At 32.6% G+C, this 21,743-nt stretch overlaps 3 protein-coding genes across 4 annotated transcripts; 2 read left to right on the top strand and 1 right to left on the bottom strand.

Annotated features, from left to right (window-relative positions):
* The first annotated feature begins 6,324 nt into the window (after positions 1-6,324).
* LOC101266942 (flavin-containing monooxygenase FMO GS-OX-like 2) lies at positions 6,325-11,784 on the top strand. Its single transcript, XM_069298160.1, has 7 exons — positions 6,325-7,350; positions 9,154-9,224; positions 9,319-9,468; positions 9,540-9,622; positions 9,866-10,007; positions 10,146-10,316; positions 11,477-11,784. The coding sequence occupies exons 1-7, from the start codon at positions 6,828-6,830 to the stop codon at positions 11,636-11,638; spliced, it is 1,302 nt and encodes a 433-aa protein (XP_069154261.1). The 5' UTR covers positions 6,325-6,827; the 3' UTR covers positions 11,639-11,784.
* An 831-nt stretch (positions 11,785-12,615) lies between these two features.
* Positions 12,616-15,723, top strand: LOC101267238 (flavin-containing monooxygenase FMO GS-OX5-like). Of its 2 annotated transcripts, none has more exons than XR_011221407.1 (7): positions 12,616-13,350; positions 13,677-13,747; positions 13,842-13,991; positions 14,063-14,145; positions 14,374-14,515; positions 14,603-14,827; positions 15,416-15,723. XR_011221407.1 is itself a non-coding variant. In XM_004240005.5 (7 exons), the coding sequence occupies exons 1-7, from the start codon at positions 12,828-12,830 to the stop codon at positions 15,575-15,577; spliced, it is 1,305 nt and encodes a 434-aa protein (XP_004240053.2). In that variant the 5' UTR covers positions 12,616-12,827; the 3' UTR covers positions 15,578-15,723. The 2 variants fall into 2 exon arrangements, 1 of the variants encoding a protein (XP_004240053.2); XM_004240005.5 differs by having other exon boundaries at positions 14,654-14,827.
* Positions 15,724-16,058: 335 nt separating this feature from the next.
* LOC101267527 (spindle and kinetochore-associated protein 1 homolog) lies at positions 16,059-21,276 on the bottom strand. The gene is made up of 10 exons (XM_004240006.4): positions 21,183-21,276; positions 20,144-20,273; positions 19,936-20,060; positions 19,377-19,489; positions 19,211-19,277; positions 18,627-18,694; positions 18,329-18,434; positions 18,213-18,242; positions 17,180-17,293; positions 16,059-16,484 (listed from the first exon to the last, which is right to left on the bottom strand). Exons 2-10 carry the CDS (start codon positions 20,238-20,240, stop codon positions 16,407-16,409), a joined length of 798 nt encoding a protein of 265 aa, XP_004240054.1. The 5' UTR covers positions 20,241-20,273; positions 21,183-21,276; the 3' UTR covers positions 16,059-16,406.
* Positions 21,277-21,743: the final 467 nt, after the last annotated feature.

Below are 21,743 nucleotides of genomic sequence, written 5' to 3'. Positions count from 1 at the left end.
TAGTGGACCTGCCAAATTTGGATTTAGAAAGTCAGTGGACTTGCCAAATTGGATTAGGAAAGTCATGCCATGAGAGTAACATGCATCATCATACGTATCATATTGCACACAACACATAACATCTTACACATAGCACATAACATATTGCATATAGCACATATAATCTTTCATATAATTTATTCATATGCCATGAGACATTTGAATCATGGACTTAACATTAAGGCTTCCCAAAAATGAGGGCTCAACATATGAGACCTCAACTAGAGAGTCTTCTTTAGCAAACATAGAGTCTGCTTCATTCATTCATACGCACTTCATTTCATTCATTCTTACGTACTTCATTTCATTCATTCGTACGTACTTCATTTCATTCATTCATAAGCTAGTATAAATACCAGCTATACCTAGAATATAGTTTAAGACTTTCATCGGGTTCGCTGTGCAATGATCAAGAATGACCTAGTGTCATTACTTAAGTCTAGATCACCTCTTGATTATCCTATCCTAACACCTTTGGTATCTTTTATTTCATTATGTGCATAATTTGAGGCTGGCCTCATTCATTCATTGGGAACTTTAACTTTAACAGACATAGATCATGTGAGCATCATGAAATTCAGTGCCTCTCCCACACCGAAAAGAGGTGGAATCACCGGTCAAATTGACCCAAAACATGCTAGCGTACATGAGAATTTAACCCCACTAGATCCCTATATTGACAGTATAGGTTCGAAGACTAGGAGATATAAGGAGACCCATACTAGGTATGCCGGACAGAGTGTTACGTGAACCTCCATCCTTCCCGAAAGAAGGCATCACCGCTCATAGCTAGCCTATTGGTGCTCAGTATAAAGTTCCATTACATTCAACTCATACGTCATGGAAACTGGCTTCTAGTATGAGGACATCATAGCTTAATAGATGATTTCTCATCTCATCATTAATATTAAGTATACATTTTTCTCAATACTTTCATTAGAGTGTTCATAGAGACCGATCTCTTCATTTAACTTTACACTCTCATAGGTGAGTACGTTTTGGTAACATTACTTAGGCTCATTTGAGATTGCTCTCATCTTTCACATTTGCCTCTTATCATGTTGTCACCACATTCATTAACATTAGCACATTTGCTCTTCATAATTACTCACCCCTTTTTACGTGAATGTTTAATTCACCATATACCAATGCACTTGGCCATTTGTGTGTTTCATACTTTTACTTAACCTTTCTAGGGTTTCATCATTTCATTGCATAATATTCATTTCATCATATGCCAATGCACTTGGCCATTTAGTGTGGTTTACACTCGTACTTAACCCTTCTAGGGTTACATCATTTCATTGCATACATCTTAGGTTCACTTATTTTTAAATGTATAGTAGACTTATGGGTCTATACATACAAACCATGGGGCTTCGTTCATAGTTCGTTTAAGCGATTCATATCTTCCTAAGATTATATGGTACAAGACTTATGCATCTTGTATGTATGCCAAGATCTCGACGTCGATCTTAGTAGACAACATTATTCTTGAACATTTAATTCACGTATGATTTATGTATCAATACGAAATTTGGGCAAGGGAACCCGTTTCGAATTCCTTAGACAACACTTACATTTTTTATTTATTTTATTTTGATCCACACGGCTTGGGGACCCAAGATCAAGCCCCAATGCCTTCATTTCCTTTTAATTTCTTTTTTTTTTAATTTTCTCTTTATTGACCGAGGGCTTGTGGGAATGAACCCCCACGAGTTTTTTTATTTTAATTTCTTTTTTCTTGAGTTTTTCGAGTTGACCATGAGGGTGTGGGTTCGAATCCCCACAACCTCACTTTATTTTTCTCTTTAATCCCTAAGTCAGCCTAGAGGTCGTGGGTTCGATTCACACACACCTCAACATTTATTTTCTTTTAATTTCCTTAAGTCTGTCTGAGAGGTTTTAGGTTCGAATCCCACTCCTCTCATTTCTTATTTTCATTATTTCATTTTCCAGCCAAGACCACGATTCAAATCCCCCTCACCACAATACTTTTAACTCACTTATTTTCATATTTTTCAACATGGTGAGGTCACGGGTTTGATCCTCAGTGACATCACTTATTTTTCTTCATTTTTCATAAAATTTTAAAACATTTTAACTTGACCGAAATTCATCAACTTATGGCTGGAAATTTTGTAATTTTTCAGCATCTTTTTCATCAAGTTACACATTAGTTCTTAGGGAAATTTCATCGTTCATTTATAATGTTTTAGGTGCATTTTCATAAATCCGTTTGGCCAAGAGTTTCTCACTCAATTTAGCCACATTACACTTCATATGAACATCACGATTCACATAAACATTTGTACATAAAATATAAAGAACTAACATGCCATTTCAAGTCCTAATCCATGACCAATAGTCACGGCAATACACCCAGACGCACGTAAGTCATATATTCGAAAAACATAGATTGTCATTCATACGATTCCAAACACACATTCATGAACATATTCATCACGAAAAACACATTCCATGCCTAATATCTACCAGCAAACATCCCCAACCTACGAATCAATGGGAGCTAGTGACAGGGACATGCAACGGGGAACAATCCTAGTTTTCAGATTAGAATATACTAAAGCTTAAGGGGTCACTTGGGAAAGGAACCAAGAGAGAAGAGAATCCATACCTTTTATGACGTTCAAACCTTGAAGTTTCTGCCCAAACCTTCTCCAACACTCACATCCAAAATCAAGTTTCAACACCAAACTTTCGACGGAAAACCCTCCCTTTGCCTAACGTACTTTGCTTAGTGTTTGATTTTATTTTTTCGTTGTGAGTTCTTCAAGTGTGAAGAACTTTGGTAAACTTTCTGTTCTTGTACGTTATTTTGGCAGAGATAACGTGAAAGAGAATGATAGAGACGTAAGAGAAAGTTGAGCGTGAGAGATGAGAGTTTTCTTAGGCTTATGAGTCTAGTTTAGGACTTAGTCAAATAAGGTTTTATTAAATGGTAAAAATCTAATTTTCCTTTTATTTTAAATCAGACAATAAATAATAAATATTAATAAATTACATTAATTTACCAACTTAAATAAAAAAAAATTTTAAATCATCTCTTCCACCTAGGTTCGAACCCGGGTGGAGCAAGACTTCACTCTAACAGTCAATTTTCGGCCCTCTCTCCCCAAAATGCCCCTCCACCTTATCAATTAAATATATAATTTTATATTTAGGGTAATTATGATACTATCCTTAGCCTGGAAAAAGACCATTTTACCCCTAGACTCTCCAAACCTAAGATTTTCCCTTTTTAAGTCCGGTAAAGACTCATTCGAGTAAATCTTCGTATTCGAGAGTCCTACATGGATGGACACAACCTTTTATAGCTCAAATAACTCCCCGAGTTACTTGGCTTGACTGTAGCAAGGGTTTAAAGGTCTGATTCTACGCGCATCAATCCGTGTGAATCCGGTCTAATCGTAGATATTATAGACACATTAAACATTATTTAGCATAGCCATTTTTGGGATTGTTACTGTATGTTTAATAAGCCCTGGGTAAAATAATAAAATGACTGAACTGCCCCTCAATTTCTTTATATAGTACTTTTCAGAATTGGTAAAGAAACACAGAATGTTCGATTGAATTAGAGTCGCGCAAATGACTGAATTGCCCAAGAGAATTCATTTGACTTTTTTAAAAATACATAAACAATGTAGCAAATAAATGTTGCCGATGCGGATGTAATAGACTGAAAACTATGGCTCTTAGTTTGTTGTTATACTTTAACCGTGATGTTGATAAATAGATTTACATATAATTACCATTTAAGTAAATTAATTGTGTAAATAATTTATATATCATTAATTCATAGATCTTAAACACTTATAATCATTAATTGATAATCTTGTAAAAATGAAAATTAACCTACTATTTTTATTTCGATGTCATATTCTTTTTTTTGATGGTTAATGGAAATAAATATATTCTGCAAATTAATATTCAATAACTATTTTATTTCAGATCTTTTTCACAATCAATATGTCATAATGTTCTACATAAAATAAAAAATAAAAATCACATAATAATTCAAGGGTAGAATTGGAAATAAGACTCTTGTAGTGTCTTAAGCCACACACAAGATTAGATTGTAAATAATGAACCAAACACTTGATAAAAAATACTTCCTGCATTACTAATCCATATATTACTAATTCGTGCATTGCTAATCCCTAAATTACTAATCCCTGCATTATCACTCTTTCTACCAAACGACCTCTTAAATTGAAAGCAAAAGTTTTATAAATAGTACAGAGATTAAATTTAATAAGTCTTATTAATTATAGTTGTCTAATAACACTTCATATTTATAATTTTATTTGTTATAGATATTTTTGTTTGTACAATTTGGTTGTCATTCTACAAACTTAACAAGTATATACTAATTCTGTAGAAAATTTTCAGAACTTATACAAAATAAATGTATTTATAGGAAAATTTTGGATCTATACAAATAGAAAATTATTTGATTTATACAATTAGAAATTGAATTATATAAACTCTAAATTATACAATAAAGAGTTGAATCATACAAATTCTGGACATGACCACGTAATTACCAGAGTAAGTTAGTGGTGAATGATAATTTAATTAGACTATACTATGTAATTAATCAATTAGTGTATATTTGCTTATCCACACAATTTTCTCAAACTAAAATTGATCTCAAGAAAATAAACAAGGAGAACCAATCAACAATGGCGGATCCAAGATTTTTGTTGAGGGGGCTCGAAGCATAAAGAAGTAAATACGTAAAAATTACAAGATGAAAAATTGAGTGAAATGAGAGGAAAATATTAATTTTAATCCGCTAAATTTAACTTATATTGTCATGTTGTGTTTAAGTTCTTCCTACTTTTACTTTGCTCCACCGAGCTTTTAAAATTTCTAATGTTTTTCCTTTTATTTTTGTAGTATACTACTTTTAAGATTTTTTTCTAAATTTTGAATTAGTGCACATTTAATCATATCTTTCTTTAAAAATCATCAAGATTCTTTAGAAAAGTGTAAAGACTGAGTTACTTATATTATAGTGCATATTCAGATAATAACTAAACGACATCGTCAATTTTTTTGTAGATCATTAATTCAATTTACTAGATTAATAATTTGTTAAAAATAATAAATTATGAACCAATCAAATAAGTTTAATTTAATTTATCTTTTTAAAATCTCTTGAAAATAATAAGAAAGAGATACAATAAAATTAAGGAAAGAAATCAATTAAATAGATTTTATTAAAAGAATATTCACAACTTTAAATTTTCATTTGATTTTTCTTAATTTACTTTATTTTATATAATAGCTTTTTTACGCAATTTTAAATTTAATAATTATTCATTTTTTTCTCAAAAGTTTCTTTGAGTTAGTATATGAGAATAGAGTTATGTAGAAACAAAATAAGCAATATAAATAAAAAGAATAAAAGACAAAAATAAAAAAAAATTGGCTACTAAATTTAAACAAAGACAAATTGAGAAAAAAATATAATATATAAATAATAATAAAAAATCAAAATACAGTTCTAGATTGAATCCAAAAATAATGAGATCTTTTATTGGATATTAAAACCTGAGCCAATCTTAGCCTTTTCAAGGTAAAAGAAAAAGATTGAAAACTATTCCGTTCTACGAGAATGAAACTTGAAACTTAACAATTTATCAGTGAATCACACTCATCTTTAATCGTAGAAGGGGTTCATTTTATTATATATACACTTATATTAAAAAATTACTTTATATATATAGCGTAATTTTTCGATGAGAAGCTCTGAATAAACCCCAAACTACACGTGATTCTGCCCCTGCTTATCAATACGTGCGATTCGGCCAAATTTATTATCAATATGGTTAGAATATACGATATATATATTTGCTAAGGAACAAGTTCCGGTGCTTGTCACCTTATTTTGTTATTGTCATTTAACATGTATTTTTTTTTAAAAAAAAAATTATTTAACTAATATTTAGAATTAGGTAATTTCCAATAATTTCAGTCTAAAAAGAAACATCTTTTAAAAAATTGGTCATTACTATTAGTGATGATACTGTTTTTCTGGGTTAATGTGTTCCCAAAAAAATTACTAATGCTTATTTGTTTTTTAATATTTTAAGAAAGTTAATTAATTTTTTTTGATTAGTATCATAATTTATAATTATATAAATAATTAAGATATATTTTTAAATTATAAAATTTTAGATATTATATTTTTCTCTAATTTGTTTTCAATAAAATAAAATCGCATAAAATAGGAAGGTGAGACTATAGTATCTTTTGGGGCTACCATGTTTTTTTAATGAGTTTTGGTTTTGTTTTGCTTTGCTTTTTCTTTCATGTGAACTAAAATAGAAGATTTAACCATGTAAAGTCTCATTTTAGGAAAAATACTTTTTTATTAAAGATTTAGACTTGAACTCGAGATTTCAATTAAGAGAGAAACAATCTCATCGATATTATCATATGCATTGAGGATCATCTCGATCATATAACAACTAAGACAATCACTTTATATATTTGAAAAGTACTTATCGACTAAATAAGACGACTTCATTTTCGCTTCTTCTTCCTCCTTCTCCTCCTATCTAAGATTATATTTTGCCATTTTTTTTTCTTATTTATATATACATTAATTTTAGATTTGAAATGGTTTCATTTCATTTTACATGAAGTTATAAGTTAATGATTCAACATTTAGAATTCTTTGATTAATTTGAGAAAGTCTTTCGGTGGTAGCTGGATTCATATCTCCCTTTTCAGCTCAGTAGTCTTCTCCTCCAATGGCAGAGTCCAGAAAAGTAGCAGTAATCGGAGCCGGCGCATCGGGTATTGTGACGGCGCGTGAGCTGCAAAGAGAAGGTCACCGAGTTATAGTGTTCGAGAAATCGAACCAACTGGGTGGTCTATGGGTTTACAATCCTCGAGTTGAGACCGATCTACTGAGTCTCGATCCAAACAGAGAAATTGTTCATAGCAGTCTCTACAAATCTCTTCGAACTAATCTTCCTCGAAAACTCATGAGTTTCAGCGATTGCTCTTTCGATTGTGCAGAAAATGGGAATCGATTGAACTTTCCTGAGCATGAAGAAGTGCTGAGGTTTTTGAATGAGTTCGCTAAGGATTTTGCGATCAATGAGTTGATCCGATTGAACACGGAGGTAGTGCGAGTTGCGCCGGTTGAATTTGGGGGAAATCGTTGGGTTGTTGAATCGAAATCAGAGGAGTTAAGTTCAGAAGAAGTGTTTGATTCTGTAGTGATTTGTAATGGTCACTATACAGTGCCCAGAATTGCAAATATTCCAGGTAAATATGAGATAATTTTATCCACTTATAATTCCATATCCTAGCTAATAAATAATAAGATAAATAAAAAGAAATCACTTAATAAAATTTTAAAAATATATTTTAAATATTTGTTTTGGATTAACTTATTTTAGCTCTGAAGCCAAAAGAGCTTTTTTAAGTAGTTTTGAAATTTTTTGTTAAAGTTGAAAAGTTATTTTAAAGTCAAAATAATAAAAATAAGTCAAAAACTACAAGTTAGAAATTCTAACTTTACTTTTGACTTATAAGTCATAAGTCAAAAACCAATCCAAACAGACTCTAATTGTGTTGCAAGATTATGAGTGTATTTAAGTTTGATTTATCAAAATTAAAGAGAGTTTTTAAGATGATCAATAATTTTAAGATGAAACTAATGATTCACCCTAATTTAAAAGTGTTTTTAATATTTTTCACTATCTTTCTAATGTTGCAAAAAAGCAATAAATGAAGCACAAATAAAATATTGATTGGAAAAGGGTCAAAAATATTCCTGAACTATTTCCCTCTGTTCATTTTTATTTGTCATGTTGCGGTTTTTGAAAGTCAATTTGACTAATTTTCAAAGTTAAATTAGATTATTTTAATTTGATATTTTGAATAAAAAAATTGGATATTCAAAAACTATATGAAAAGTATTATAAATTACAATGTTTTGCATATCGATGAAAAATACGTCTTAAAATGTTAGTCAAAATTTTAAAGTTTAACTCTAAAAATAGAAATCATAACAAACAATACCGGACAGAGAGAGTACAAAAAAAAAGGTCCAAAAATACTCTCATTCAGCTTTTGGTCTAAACATACCATTTTATTCATCTTTTTGGTCTAAAATTACTCTTTCATCCACCTTTTTGCTCCCTTATACCTTTGCAACTAACAACCCTCTTTTTCTTAAAAAAATATTTATTATGTGTCATTTTCTTGTTGAATGAAATAAAAATCCACCTCTATTATTTTTTCCCCATAATTTATCCAAATCAAAACATTATATCTTTTCAAGATCCAAGAAAAATATTTTTTTAAATCTAGTAATTTCTATTTTCTAATAGTTTTTTTTTTAAAAAAAAAACAATAGTTTTAGATAATTAATTTTTTTTAAAAAAATAGTAGTCAACTTAGGATTTATATTAATATATTATGTCCCGGTAATTGTCGCATGACTAATATTTTGCCTGTATATCTCTCAAATATAAATACAAGGAGCGTCATTCTTGCAGCGTGCGATTCAAATTTAGTTGAAGCCTCAATATAGACTTCGAACACCAGGTGGAAAATAAAATAATAATAATAATAATATTAAATAATTTTAATTTTCTATTTTAACAAAATAAAAATGTAAATCTAACATTTTTCCTAAAGCATATTTAAAAACTCATTTTCTCTTCCACTACTAATTGCAAAATGAACCAGCATACTGTCTTTTGTCGTAATTCTACTCCCAAAATAACTTTAAGAAAAGATTGGGTAAACATAATTGTTTATTAAATACTTTAAAAAAAAATCTCAATTTATTATTTCTCAGAGAGTTAATTTGACAAAAGTGCTTCATAAGATGAGTTGTTTTAGAATTTTGATCAACCATGTCCTCTTAGTAGAGATAAATGAAATTTAAGTAACATTCTAAAAAATATTCTTTTAACATTTCAATATGAGGATATTATATAGTTTCAAAACAACTCTCTGCTGCCTCAATGAATTATGAAGTTTTAAGTTTGAGACTTTTGTAAAAGTAAATAATACAATATGATATTTTGAACTAATGCTAGTTAGTTAATTCCAAAGGTATACACAAATGGCCTGGAAAACAGATACATAGCCACAATTATCGAATTCCTGAGCCATTTAAGGATCAGGCAAGACCTCTATACACTTTCTCTGTTTTCACTTCTTAAAGTTACATACAACAAGTCTATGATTTCACTTGTAAATCATTATTTTTGTATTCAGATTGTAGTAGTAATAGGAGATGGACCAAGTGGACTTGATATTTGCCGAGACATAGTCACTGTAGCCAAGCAAGTTCATCGTTCAACAAGATATTCTGAAATTGAAGTTTCGAAATTGGACAATTATGAAAATCTGTGGAACCATTCAAAGGTATGTAATCGTTTTAAATATTGTTGATTATGATATAGAAAGGGAGCTGATATTGGAACTTCTTATTGCAGATTGAACATGTTGATGAAAGTGGTGAAGTGATTTTCTTTGATGGATCTTCTATTCATGCTGATATCATTCTCCACTGCACAGGGTTTAGTTCAAATCTTGAATCTTTTTTTGTGTGTGATCATCTCATCTAAAAAAATCTAAGATTCAACACGTTCTCTCATGTGTGCACTTGATTTAATCTCGCGGGCTTAAGTCTGGATGTTTTCTGTTAATGTGTGGCAGTGAGACACAAAACTAGGACGTCTTTGTATCCTCATATCTTGTTGGATTGTATGATCTTTATCTAAAAGCTTAATGATGTGTTTAACATTATCTTCTTGCGCAGATACAAGTATGATTTCCCATTTCTTGAAACTAATGGAATAGTAAGTGTAGATGATGAGGGTCGTGTTGTTGGACCACTATACAAGCATGTCTTTCCTCCAAAGCTTTCTCCCTGCCTTTCCTTTGTTGGTACACCTTATCAGGTCAGCTAAATTGTATGACTTGATAAATTGCATACCCCCCCTTACTTGGATTTCTAGCTCCGCCACTGCTCAACATTGTATTATGCTTTTTAGCTATTGTGAGAAATGACAACGTCGACTTCTCTATGTGATGATCAGGGAGTACTCTTTCGAATGTTTGAATTACAAGCTAAATGGATTGCACAAGTTTTGTCTGGAAAGGTGTTTTTACCATCTGAAGAGGAGATGTTAGCTGATGTTGAGGATCATAATAGGCAACTTGAGGAAGCTGGCATCCCAAAACGTCATACTCATCGCCTTGACCCTCAGGTTAATCCGATAACTTATTTATTTTTCAAGATTCATTTCAGTATGACTCGGGCAAAACCTGTTCATTACTGTTATTTTGTTGTTTTTTTTCTTCTTTTTAAAAAAACTTCACTCAATTCCAGCTACAAATAAGTATAGCTGGATTTGTATGTCCTCATGTTAAAAATACCTTTAAACACTTTCTAAAACTCAATGACGGAGAGCTTTGACTGCTATGATCCTATTGCAAGATATGAAACTTGAGTCCAACATCGAGTTAATGGGGAGCTGATGTGGCCTGTGGGGCTTATGCATCCTTGAACTCTTCCATCTCAATAGCTAGTTTCTAGGTTCCCAAGATTGTATCGACGATATTAGTGTTGGGAAAATGCGGACGAACACAAAAATATATATGGTAAAAGTAATGGAAATAAAATGGGAAAATAACAACACCAAGAATTTTATGTGGAAACACTTCTGAATAAGGGAAAAAACCACGGGTCAAGAGGAGCAATTGATATTATTATAGTAAGGAATTTTACACTGTGTAGTCGAACAACACTCTTTTGATTTCCTTCTTATACTGTGCTCGTCCGCGTTTTCCCAACAATTAGAGCCACCCACTACCCGTCATGCCTTGGATTATGATGCCGGTATTGCAGTATTGTCCTCAAACATATTCATTTGAGGACGACTGATGCATAGCACAATATGGTTTGTTTATTATACTATTGCAAGGTGATAAAGAATGACAAAAGTCTCACATCGGTGGTTAATGAACAATTCTTCTTCATTTGAGCTAGTTTTTGGAGTGTGAGTTAGGCTTGAGCTCTAATTTAACATGATACTGGAGCAGTGTCCGTCTCACCCGATGTTGGGACTCCCAAAATCAAAATTGTCCACACAGCGTGAAATGGATGTTGAAGAATGACAAAAACGCCAGCCCACCTCAATTACGAGCTTTTTGGGGTGTGCTTTTCCCTAGATTGGATCATTGCATAACAATGCTAAGAATTGTTATCATGTGACTAGGAGGTCACATATTCAAATTGTGAAAACAACCTCTTGCAGAAATACAAGCTAAAACTATGTGATACGACTCTTCCCTAGAATTCGTGCATAGCAAGAGCTTTATATTCGAGTTTTTCTTTCTTTCTTAATTACATGAATTTTGTTGGCAGATGGAGTACATGGACTGGACAGCAGCTCAAATGGGAATACCATCAGTTGACCCCAGCCTAAAGGAAATGTATTGGAGTATTTACAAATGTGCTAGTGAAGTAGGGTATGCTAACTATAGGGATTTGTGGATCTTTGAAAATTGGACTCAATCATCTCTGTAGTTATCAAAGAATTAGTGGTTTTTAAAATGTAACATCATTTCTATTTCTTTTATGTGTTACCACATTCATTTAGACGATTAACTAAACTTATAAAAAATTTATTTATATAAATATTCATTATAATATATTCAGATGTTGAATGTTAACATTTTCTCAAGTAAGCTTTTTAATATAATCTTATGGTGAGTTAAATTTTGCACTTTGTTAATAAAATAATTATAATTATATTTGTCAACTAAACTTGCAACGTGTGAATATGTATACTAATATTAATAATAATACACACACATATTTTCAACCAACAATACTATTCCCTTTATTTCTATTTATACCTCACCAATTTAAATTTCACGTGTCCATTAAAAAATTATGTAAGTTTATCATTATATTCTTTTGGGATAATGCCCAAGTACCCCCTCAACCTATGCCCAAAATCTCAGAGACACACTTATACTATACTAAGGTCCTATTACCCCTGAACTTATTTTATATGTATTTTCTACCCCTTTTTAGCCTACGTCCCACAAGATAGTGCCACATAAGCTAAAAAGAAAATACATATAAAATAAGTTCAGGGGGTAATAGGACCTTAGTATAGTATAAGTGTGTCTCTGAGATTTCGGGTATAGGTTGAGGAGGTACTTGGGTATTTTCCCTATTCTTTTTTAGTTATTCTATTAAAGTCAAGTTTTCAATTAATTAACCGACAAACATGGATTAATCATTGTGTTTTCCTATATTAGTCAAATCATATTTTCAATGCTAATAACTCTCAAGATAGGAAGAATATTGTCATTTATGCATTAATTTTATGAAATGACAAATACTCTCTCTCTTCAATAATACTTGTCAACTACTAACTTTGCAAACGTCTACAAATAAAAGAGTGATTTTACTATATTATCCTTTAGATATAATAAATACAACGTCTTAAAAAATTAATGATAAAGATAAATTAAGAATCAAAGTATAAAATTATCCATTAATTTTATAAAGGATCGAAGAACATTTGAAAAACATAAGATCTGAGTTGGCGCCGAGCATAAAAGTTTAGTTTTAAAAAAAATGGTTAGATAACTATATACACAAAGATATATTAGTTTTTTGAAAATCGAACAATTCAGTTTGTCTTTATAATATAAAAAACTCAGTGCAGAACTCTGTTTTTTGAGCTCAATAGTCTCCTCCCATGGCGGAGTCGAGAAAAGTAGCAGTGATCGGAGCCGGCCCATCGGGTCTTGTGACGACGCGTGAGCTACAAAGAGAAGGCCACCGAGTTGTAGTATTCGAGAAATCGAACCAACTGGGTGGTCTATGGGCTTATAATCCTCGAGTTGAGACCGATCTACTGAGTCTCGATCCAAACAGAGAAATTGTTCATAGCAGTCTCTACAAATCTCTTCGAACTAATCTTCCTCGAAAACTTATGAGTTTCAGCGATTACTCTTTTGATTGTGCAGAAAATGGGAATCAATTGAACTTTCCTGGGCACGAAGAAGTATTGAAGTTTTTGAATAAGTTCGCTAACGATTTTGTGATCAATGAGTTGATCCGATTCAACACGGAGGTTGTACGAGTTGCGCCAGTTGAATTTGGGGGAAATCGTTGGATTGTTGAATCGAAATCAGAGGAGTTAAGTTCAGAAGAAGTGTTTGATTCTGTAGTGATTTGTAATGGTCACTATACAGTGCCCAGAATTGCAAATATTCCAGGTAATATTTGTCACCTTCTTTCGGTGGCGGAGTCAAAAATTTCGTTAAGGGTGTTCAATCTTTAAAGAGTTTGATAATTTTCTTTTAGCGGAGTGAGTACACAAAACCTTTTCATTTTTACCATGAGTAGGTGCAGTAAATGAGTGTGCGTACCGCTAAATGTGAAGAATGTTCAATTTATAGTAAATTCAGATATTAGACTATATTTTACCAACGAAGCATGTTCATCTGACCACCCTTACTTTAGCTCCGCCCCTGCCTTCTATTGGCAATAAATATGAGAAATATGATATTTTGAACTAATTCTTGTTAGTTAATATCCAAAGGTATAAACAAATGGCCTGGAAAACAAATACATAGCCACAATTATCGAGTTCCTGAGCCATTTAAGGATCAGGCAAGACCTTTATATACTTTCTGCATTTTCACTTCTTAAAGTTACATACAACAAGTCTATGCTTTCACTTGTAAATCATTATTTTTGTGTTTAGATTGTAGTAGTAATTGGAGATGGACCAAGTGGGCTTGATATTTGCCGAGACATAGCCACTGTAGCCAAGCAAGTTCATCTTTCAACAAGATATTCTGAAATTGAAGTTTCGAAATTGGACAATTATGAAAATCTGTGGAACCATTCAAAGGTATGTAATCGTTTTAAATATTGTTGATTATGATATAGAAAGGGAGCTGATATTGGAACTTCTTATTGCAGATTGAACATGTTGATGAAAGTGGTGAAGTGATTTTCTTTGATGGGTCTTCTATTCATGCTGATATCATTCTCCACTCCACAGGGTTTAGTTCAAATCTTGAGTCTTTTTGTGTGTGATCATCTCATCTAAAAAAATTTAAGCTGTTAGAGATCACCCTTTTACATATGGCTAAGCTCGTGGAAGTTTTTTGTTAATGTGTGATAGTGAAACACAAACCTTAGGACTTCTATCTATTCTGATATCATGTTGAACTGTATGATTATCTTATCTAAAAGCTTAGTGATGTGTTTAACATTATCTTCTTGCGCAGATACAAGTATGATTTCCCATTTCTTGAAACCAATGGACTAGTAAGTGTAGATGAGGAGGGCCGTGTTGTTGGACCACTATACAAGCATGTCTTTCCTCCAAAACTTTCTCCCTGCCTCTCCTTTGTTGGTATACCTTCTAAGGTCAGCTACTTGTTGGATCTTTTTGGCATACAATCTTTCTTTTTTGTGAATCCCCCTTACTGAATTTCTGGCTCCGCCACGCCACAGGCTCTTGAAAAATTTCAAGTTATCATGTAGACTTTTCCCTGTGATGATCAGGGAATAATCTTTCTTGGGTCTGAATTACAAGCCAAATGGATTGCACAAGTTTTGTCTGGAAAGGTGCTTTTACCATCGGAAGAGGAGATGTTAGCTGATGTTGAGGACCATAATAGGCAACTTGAGGAAGCTGGCATCCCAAAACGTGACACTCATCGCCTTCACCCTCACGTGGTAATCCGATAACTAATTTATTTTTCAAGATTCGTTTCAGTGTGACTCAGGCAAAACCTGTTCATACTCGTTTTTTGATACTTTTTATCTTCTTTTTCAAAAAACTTCACTCAATTCCAGTAGTTGAGAAGGATTTGTATGTCCTCTTGTTAAATATCTTAAAACACTTTCTAAAACTTAATGAAGGAGAGCCTTGACTTTTATATATGATCCAATTGCAAGGTATGAGACTTGAGTCCCACATCGAATTAACGGGGAGCTGGTGTGGACTTATATAGCCTTGGCTCTGGCTCTCACACCCTAATAACTACCTTTTGAGGGTGTGGCTCTCCCTAGGTGATATCACTGACATAGTTGTAAGAGTTGTTATTGTGCGATCACGAGGGACTCACCTGTAATATTCGTGAAAATAACTTCTTACAGAAATACAAGATAAAACTCCGAGACCATAACGTGATACAGTCCTTCATTAAAACTCTTGCTTAGCAAGATCGTGATATTCGAGTTTCTTTCTTTCTTTCTTTCTGAATGTGAATGTTTTACCTATAAAGTAAGTGATAGGAAATAATTACATGAATTTATTGGCAGATGGAGTACATGGACTGGATAGCAGCTCAAATGGGAATGCCATCACTTGACCCCAGCCTAAAGGAAATGTATTGGAGTATTTACAAATGTGCTGGTGAAGTAGGGTATGATAACTATAGGGATTTGTGGGTCTTTGAAAATTTGACTCAATCGTCTTTGTAGTTATAAAAGAATTAGTGGTTTTTTATATGTAAAATATCATTTCTATCCATTTTCTGAGCCGTAAGGACGCAAGGGGTACTCTACTCTTTTCTCTGTTTTACAACATTCATTATATTCCAAATATTAATAATAATATTGTGTCATAATTCTATTTTTTTTTTCATAGAAGATCAAAAAGAATGGTTGCATAAATTAATAAGGAGATGATATACCATTCGATTGTTTCACCTCTTTATAAGGCATCACATCAATGTTATGGTGAACTAGAGGTGAATTTCATGATACAATGTTCAGATGCTCTTTTGTTTTCATAAAAAAAAGTTATGTATTATTTAATGCGAAATAGAATGTGAAATACGAATATGCAGATATTAATTTATACATGGACTAAAATTTCAAAATGATCAGACTCCCCTCATAATCGTAAGAAATCTTTTGTTTTGTTTTAAAAGAAAACAAACAAATTAAATTATACCTCATATACTAATTATGTAATGCATAAAATTAAATATTCAACGAGAAGTACAATCCATGGACAACTAATCTCTGCATGACTAAATCATTCATACTGCCTACATAATTTGTCTTTAAATCAAACGATCCGTCAACTGAACAATAACCACTGTCACTGACATTTAATCCCTTAATATGAACTATGCATCAATAATTCAATAAACTAATGCAATTTTATACTGTAAACAGCAAAAGGTTCCTCTGATAGGGGTCTGCAGTTGAGGAGAGCTTGAATGTTGCCAGGCAATGGTAATATGCTAAAAAAACAAGTTCTCACATGAAGTTGTTAAAAAAGTACCTGATGATCTCTTGTAATTCAGTGAGGCCTCAATAGAAGGATCACGCGGTGATGACCAATTCGAGTTTCACTTATACGACCAAGATGTCGGAGGAGCTGCCAATAACAAATTACATTAGTGCCTAGAAGCATAAAGCTGATATTGAGTGATTAGTTTTTGAGCCTCAAGCATGTACAGTTGGTGGTGCAGAATAAATTATTTGAGAAGGAAAGTAGAGGTGCTAATAGCTTAGTCACACTGCTCGTATTGGAATTTGACAGAGAGAGGGGTTTAAGATTGGTGGTCGCGTTTCAATACAAGGCTGCTATAGTTCTAAGGCATGAAACACATTGTCAAGAGAATGAATCAAACCAGCATGAATCCACTAAGAGTAGTTACAGTCAAGTTTTTCAGAACATAAAAAGATGACAATAGAAAAAAAATCTGTTGTTCGAGATTATCTTTTGAAGCATGAATCAGCAAAGATTTTCACAGTAATCCTACATCCATTCTGTCAAATGTGAAGTAGCAAAAGAATACTTGAAATAGACAAATATGTTAAGTGATCGACTTCTTGATGAAAACCTTTACATGTCATGGCACAAGCATTGTACCCTGACATCTAAATGTAACTGAATAAAAACTTAAAAGCTAACCGTCCTTTTAGAAGAATGAGAAGGAAAAATGATGCGAGTCAAAATGCAAATACACTAAAGTTTCACCAAGTTGTGTAAACTACAAAGTACAATTTATTTTCAATTACAGTCATCAGTCAACATGTAATTTATGTCTTCACATAAGAACAACTCACAGTTAGTATTGCTTTTCCTGTATTGTCAAGTTTCAGTGAAGGCCCTCTGATGTCAGTTTCAAGAAAGAAATGCTTTCCTTTAACTGTTTCTGTTGCTGCAATATCTCTTAGTTCCTGCAAAACATGAGTAGCTTTATGCTGTTTAAACACGTCAAATTTTATCAACAAAGGTTTCACTTCCTGACAGGAATGTATCACAAGGAACACAATATACTATAAGTCGAACTGATCAAATATAGCCCATAAGTTGCTAATGTTTCAATTACACATCATTAGCAAAAGTACAAAATGATTCCATGAAGGATTTAAGGCTGAAGGGAGCCCTTTAAATTATGTCTTGCAGGCAAATGTATAGAACAATTAATGAAGCAAATCAGAGGAAGCTACACTTGGCATAGACAGGAATACATGATGGTTTCAGGACAAGATTGAGCCTAAGACACCTCGTCCCTACAGTAGTTAGGCCTCAAGACTTGGATTATTCATACAAATCCCAAGGGTTACCACATACATTTTTTTTATCAAAATTAAATGCAAATAATTCCTAAATATACGTCACATACAAATTCTATCACTAACTTCATCCCTAAGCTGCAGGAATTGGGTTAATAGAATGCTAACACCCTCCAAAGTTAACAATTTCAAAACAAAAAAAAAATGCTTACACCCTCTTTTCCTAAGTTATTCCTTATGTAATGATAGAGAGCAAAAGAGAGTGAACCCTATCCAGATCAGAAGAACCGGCTCTGTATTATAAATTGATAGGTAAGGACAGCCTTAGAATTTTGCAAATAATATGGACAAATTTGGCAAGTAGAGATATCCCAAAAAAGAAGGGTCCATCTTTCAATATATGATTTGTGGATATTTTGTGGAAGAAATCACTTTCTAGTTGAAAATAGAACTACAAACTGGTGAGGCATAAATCTGCAGATTTAATTAAAAGGACAAAATTCTAATCTCTACTGGATATGTGGTATCCAAGTTTAGTTATGAGAAAGTTGAATCAATAGGCAAAATTCAGTTCACTTACCATTGCTCTCTCCACAAGATTTTCTTTGAGCTTCAGAAGGAAAAAAAAAGGTATCAGCACAGGGGTGAACTCAAGTTTCAAGTAAAATTTGTAACCAGATTTGACAAAAATACAACCTTTTTACGAGGGGCTGTGAGAAGCTGGGAAGTTGCTTCAGCATAAGTAGCCATGTCATTTATTGCTGCATTGACCTTTTCCAAAGTGATCCGCTGTTTCATATACCTGCAATTTGCATCTCTTATTGTCAGCAAATGTATGAGATAGAGTTTTATGATGCATAAGCAGTAAAAGGAATAGGCATCTCATTAACATCAGGAACCTTATGGTCTCTCTTCCTGGGAGGAGGTTAGTCTGTTGGCGGTCACATTGATGTATAAAGAAGTGCTACCTTATGAGAAGTTAGAAAGAACTTACGGTGGTACAGAATTCAGTTCTTCAGAGTTAATGTAGAAAAGCGGCGGGGAGATGCGACTCTTTTTCTCCTGAAATTAACAAAATATAGGGTGAGATCATAGCATGACTATTTTGGTTGAAGCTGCCCGAACATTGAACAACTGAATCATTCAGTAAATGTCTTTCAAATTAGATGAAGAATGATAAACTGCATTATTTGATCACTATTATATTAAAATTAAGGAGCATAATCTGTGACAACTTGGGATTCCTTTTCTTTGCCCTCACAGACCTCACTGGAAGGCCTTAGAAACAATTAATTTATTGATTAAAACACATTCCTGATCCTAGAATGATTTGATCTTCCATTACTCTGGCTAATTGAAAGAAAAAAAAAGTGAGTCGCCTCCTTTATGCAATCAGATACCCACTTAAGGCCTTCATGATATTTGACTGGATTAAGTATGAATCTTACCCTTTAAGCAATCTAATACCACACTTGTCTATTTATCAAGCTACAGAGACATAAGATGTGACTTGGATTTTCAGGACAGAAGAAATCATGTTATATGTAAAGAGTTAGAGAATCAAGGAAAGTTTGTCACCTTGGGTGCAGGCTCCTCAAGTTTCAGAGAAACAAAACTATCCTCAACACTGGGCTCTAGATTTGAACTATAAAAAACAAATTCATATTCAGAAAGAACAGATCTTCTTAAGGAGTAAGGACCACATGTTAGTAAAGATATTTCATAATATTATATGGAATGTTACCATTTAATAGCATCATCAGTTGTTTTAGTCACTCTATCAGGAACATATGATGGAACAACAGAAGATAAATTTTGCAATTTCTTTTGCTGCCGCAGCGATGCTTCTATTAGCTTCTGCAGTAAAAAATATAGCCGAAAAGCAATGAGTTATCGCATCTACAATACTTGTTTACATTTTGGATGTAGTGCAGAACAATACCACACTTGATTTTCCAAAAACAAGCTGGACCATAAACACAGAGGAATGTGCACCCTATAACAAATATATTAACCCTACAGTAAGATTCATGAAACACTGATCAAATGTTCGATTTTTCATAAAATGTGTTCAATAATTCTAGACATACATAACTAGGACAAGAACATATTTTTGACTTTTTGTCTTTTTAGAAAGAACGAATAGTAGAAATCAATAGACAGTCCCCATTATAATAGAAAGGCAACACCTCCAAGGTATTGAATTTTCTGGATTTGGAAATGGATAGCATGCCTAAAATAATCTTTGCTTAAACCAAATTGGCAATACAGACTCAGGCTTAGAGAGAGACAAAGAGAAATACCTTGGCTTTGGGGATGGCTTCAGTTTCTTCACGCATCCGGATTTTTATTTTGTGGAGCTGAAGCTCCAACACCTTCAATGCAGAGTCAATAGCTGACAAATCTGAAACGCTGCTTGCAGGGTACACTATTCACATTGCATAAAAATTGACGATCAGGAATAAGTACCTTTGAAAATCTTTAGAACAAAAAGTTGAGCAGATAATTTACTGTTTCGAGCTACAACAAGCTGTTGAATCTCCGATATACGAGTGTTGAATGAGGATACCAAAGAATCAAGTGACGATCCCGCATCCTTGATGTCCATTTCCCCCTCTTTCCCTCTTACCCTGACAAACAACTCTTGGGGAAAAAAGAAAAAAGAAAAAATACAGTTCCTTAAAAACAATCATAGTCTAAGTTCCTGCTTTACACATCTTCATCCATGACCAACCTTGTATAGCTAGTACTTCCACTATAGTGTTACAGGGCTATTAAGAGTCACACAACATACATTACTATCTAAAATCAAGACAAGCCTTAAAAACTAGGGACTAATGAGCATTGGGCGCTTGTCTTTGACACGTGCACTATATTTATATATATAAAACTAGTAATAATATGTAAATAGATTGACCAAGCACCCATTATGTGATTAGTAGCAACTCAGAACTCTATATTAAACACACATAAGAACCCATGACTAAGAAATTCTGGGTCAACCAATGTAAGACACTATAGAAATGCAAGTAAACCACTTGTTTTCCAAATCAATACAGCCAAAGTTATGAGAGATATTAATACTACTCATGGCATTTTTTCTTCTATAATCATATTGTTCTGCGTGATACCTTTCACCTCCCACCGGTTTAGGAACTTAGTCCATCAAGGCCCAGACAGATTGTAAAACCCACATTTAACATTCAATACGACAATAATTAACATTTAAATTTAGTAGAACTAAGGAAATGCTACAGGTAGGGTTCTTATATACAGCTTCAAATTACAAACCATCAAAAATTCAGAGCATTCCACCAAAAATCCATACAAAAATTAACAAACAGTTCTTAAATTAAAGCAGTAAACACCTGAACATGATCCAGTCACGAATTTTAACGAATTTCTGTAATTCTACAACAAATTATGCTTTTAAACATAGAAAACAACAACAATTTTTCAGAGAGAAACTATAAAATTGCTACACAAATCTGAAAGTTTGTACAAATCTGTGAAATTAGTTGAATAAAGTTAACCGGAGGAAACGAAATACCTTGGCTTTACCGGCGATAGGAGTTGAGGAAAGTGACCAGAGCAGAATGGGGAAAAAGCGCGCTTTTCTTCTTAAATTTTTAAAAGGAAAAGTGTCAAAATTGCCGCTGAACTACGTGAGATTTAAAATATTCAATTATTATTTAAAGAGATTATAAATATCCTCGAGAGTTAATATCTCAATTTTTTAGTGATGTAATATGTCACATAGAACTAATCCTTCACCTAAGCATTGCCAATTCGGATTCATTACAAAAGAACTAGACCTTTATCGGCGATAATAGTCTCCACAAAAATCCAAAAAATCATCGCTAAAATTTTTTAACATTAATTCTAATTTTGTGTTTTTTTCTTTATTATTTTTTCAAAAAACGAAAATGATATCGATTAAGTATGAGTTTGAAGATACTGTTTTGTTTTTATGTTATATGAAAATGTATTAAATGTATAATAATGCATTATATAGTAGGAGATGTGAATCGAGAAGTAATTTTCATAACTTTTTGTAATAATATTGGGTATTTTTAATATTAATATTACAATTTAATTATTTTAAAAAATT

Source organism: Solanum lycopersicum, chromosome 5, assembly GCF_036512215.1.
Source record: "Solanum lycopersicum chromosome 5, SLM_r2.1".
NCBI classification, from domain to species: Eukaryota; Viridiplantae; Streptophyta; class Magnoliopsida; order Solanales; family Solanaceae; genus Solanum; species Solanum lycopersicum.
The sequence above is the reverse complement of the archived record's forward strand: the minus strand, read 5'-3'. Positions and strand labels throughout refer to the sequence as shown.